At 51.0% G+C, this 2,614-nt stretch overlaps 1 protein-coding gene across 1 annotated transcript in view; it reads right to left on the bottom strand.

The window, feature by feature from the left end:
* Nucleotides 1-2,614, bottom strand: part of PREX1 (phosphatidylinositol-3,4,5-trisphosphate dependent Rac exchange factor 1) — a 104,266-nt gene that overhangs the window by 22,482 nt on the left and 79,170 nt on the right. Inside the window, 3 exon segments of the mRNA XM_023756259.1 lie at nt 121-331; nt 983-1,144; nt 1,414-1,601. Of these exon segments, the coding sequence (XP_023612027.1) occupies nt 121-331; nt 983-1,144; nt 1,414-1,601 (561 nt within the window).

Genomic DNA, 2,614 nt, shown 5'->3' with positions numbered 1-2,614 from the left:
TCCTGGATGACTGTGAAGCCACCATTCCAGCCCTGGACCCGCTGACCGCCAGACATGTTTCTGTTTGAGTGTCTGTGGTGTGAGATCCAAACACAATTTCTAACAGACACGTGCAGTTACCTTGCTCTGGGTCAAGGCCAATGAGGGAGGGTTTTCGACCAAAGCGGATGCTGAAGGACCTGCCAATGGAGGGAGTGGTCTTGGGGTAGGACACTTCCATGATGTTGATGTGGCAATTGGTGGGGCAGAAGTCCAGGCCACACGGCGAATGGGGTTCCAGGGGTGCTTGCTTGAAGGGTGGGCTGATCCTGCCCTTCAGCTGGGCTGCAAACTGACAGAGGCGGGGGACATGAGGCCATGCTTCAGGACTCTGGGAATTCTGGTGTCCCCACAGTTCCCACTTTATCCTGGTCTAGGCCAGACATTCCAAATTGGACAAAATGAATAGCCCCAATGGACAGGTGGATTCCCCTGCACTGCCTTTCACTGGATCTAGATTTCACGGAAAGTCTGGAGAAATCTGAGTCCTCTGGGTACCTACCCACCTTCATTTCTCCATTTTAGCTGCACACGTGAGCTAAAACCATCTCTCCCCAGCCCACAGTCCATACGGTTCAGGTAAGGCTGCCTCCCCATGCTTGTAGTTACTGGTACAGAGCTAGACACGAGACCCAGCCAAGCCAATAGAAGCTCTTGATTCCTTTTCTACGGGGGTCACTAAAGGTACAGCTATTGGGGGCCATTTTGTCACCACATGAGAAAGGCCTGCCTGACAGCGAAGCCAACATGGGAAAATAAAGTCAAGAGAAGGAGAGAGGCCATGTTCGTATGATAGTTTGAGCACCTGGATACAACCATGCCGGAAGTTCACCTCTGGACTTTGCAGTAATAAAAGGCAATAAAGTCTCCTATTTGTCTAAGCTAAGTTGTGGTGGATTTTGACATTTATAACCAAAATGCCCCAGGTTGAGGGTAAAGGTACCTCCTGATAGCAGGCAATCCTCTGGCCAATGCTCTCCAGCTTGATGTCGCAGATGTGACGGAACTCGAAATGGGACATGGTCCTGATGCTGTTGCTCAGGGCCATGAGCCGCCCACAGTTCTGCACAAAGACGCTGTCATCGGCAGCAAAGGCCTCGAGGATCTGCAGAAACATCAACTCCTGAGCACACGCTCTGCACCAAGGAGGGTCTTAAGCAGTTTATCTACAGAGATTCCTGTGTGCCTCATAACACCCCCATGAGGTCAGGTTTATTACTGGCCCATTTTGCAGATGTGTGAACTGAGGCTAAAGAGATAAGCCACTCTTCTAAATCCCATATCGTGGGCAGAGACTAGAATTCAGGGCTCCAGGCTAACTCAGAGGAAATGGGAATCAGGCTGCTCCACCCCCAGGGCAGTGCCCAACAAGACCTTGGCAGTGAGGCCGAAGCAGCCACGGGGCTCCACGATCTTTTCCAGCACGTGACACTTGATGCCCGCTGTGCTCACGTACTCGTACACCACGCCATGCTCCAGGTGCACATTGTCCACATTCAGGCTAACCACAGGGCTGTCCTCATGCAGGCTCAGCTGGGCACCCATGGACAGCAGAGGGAAGGCTGGAAGCCAAAAGGACAATGAACCCTGAAGAGGGGGCTCCACTCCACAGCCAGCCAGCCCCCTGGCCCTGCACCACAGACAGCTCCCGTCAGACAGATGGGGACCTGAAGCCTGTGCTGCAGCTCTGTTGGATTTTGCCAGCCTACTATTATTCACACCTTGTTCTACATTGTCCCGCTAGAAATCAACCCGTGTGCCCTATCCCAGTCTATGTGGCTTAGAAGAGGCCCCCCCACACCTGCATCATTCACCAAAGGCACAAGCTGAAGATTTCCTCTATTCACAGCAACTGGCTCAGGAATGAGCATGTGACCCAAGCTGGGCCAATGAGAGTCAAGTCTGGGACTTTTGCTAGATCTACAAAGAGCTGGAGACATTCTCTTTTCAACTGGATTCCAAGCTGCCAGAGCCACCGCATGGATAAAACAGCAGGTAAAAGGAAAACCAACACAGAGGGAGCAGAACTGAAAACTAGAGAGAAAGAGACTCCTTAGGAGACCACATAAAGCACTGGGTCGAGCCAGATCTGAAGCTTCCATGACCCTACTCAGACTTTTCAGTCTCCTGAGTTACTGTTGTTACGTAGCCCAGATACAGTCCCAATCAACATGGGCCCAGAGAGGCTACATGACGAGGTATGTCACAGCTAGAGAGTGACATACCTAGAAAACAAAGAAGGCACTACATGATATATAGTTAACTAATATCTGCATGCAGTAAAGAAAAAGAATAGGATAGGATCGGATAGGATAGGATAGAATAAAGGAGACTCTGGGACAGAAGGGCGCTCTGAGGAGAAGAGAGGTGAATGAGGCAAGAAGTACTCAGAAAGAGCGCATTCCAGGCAGAGGGAACTGCAAGTGCAAAGGTCCTGGGGTAGGAGGACATTTGGTGCTGGAGTGGATGAAGCAGAGAGGGCAAACAGGAAAGTGATGAGAGGTGAGATTGGAGACCATGATGAGGACTTGGTCTTTGCCCTGAGTTTTGGGAGTCACTGGAATGTTTTATTCTG

The sequence above is a fragment of the Myotis lucifugus genome, unplaced genomic scaffold, assembly GCF_000147115.1.
Source record: "Myotis lucifugus unplaced genomic scaffold, Myoluc2.0 scaffold_90, whole genome shotgun sequence".
NCBI lineage: Eukaryota > Metazoa > Chordata > Mammalia > Chiroptera > Vespertilionidae > Myotis > Myotis lucifugus.
The sequence above is the reverse complement of the archived record's forward strand: the minus strand, read 5'-3'. Positions and strand labels throughout refer to the sequence as shown.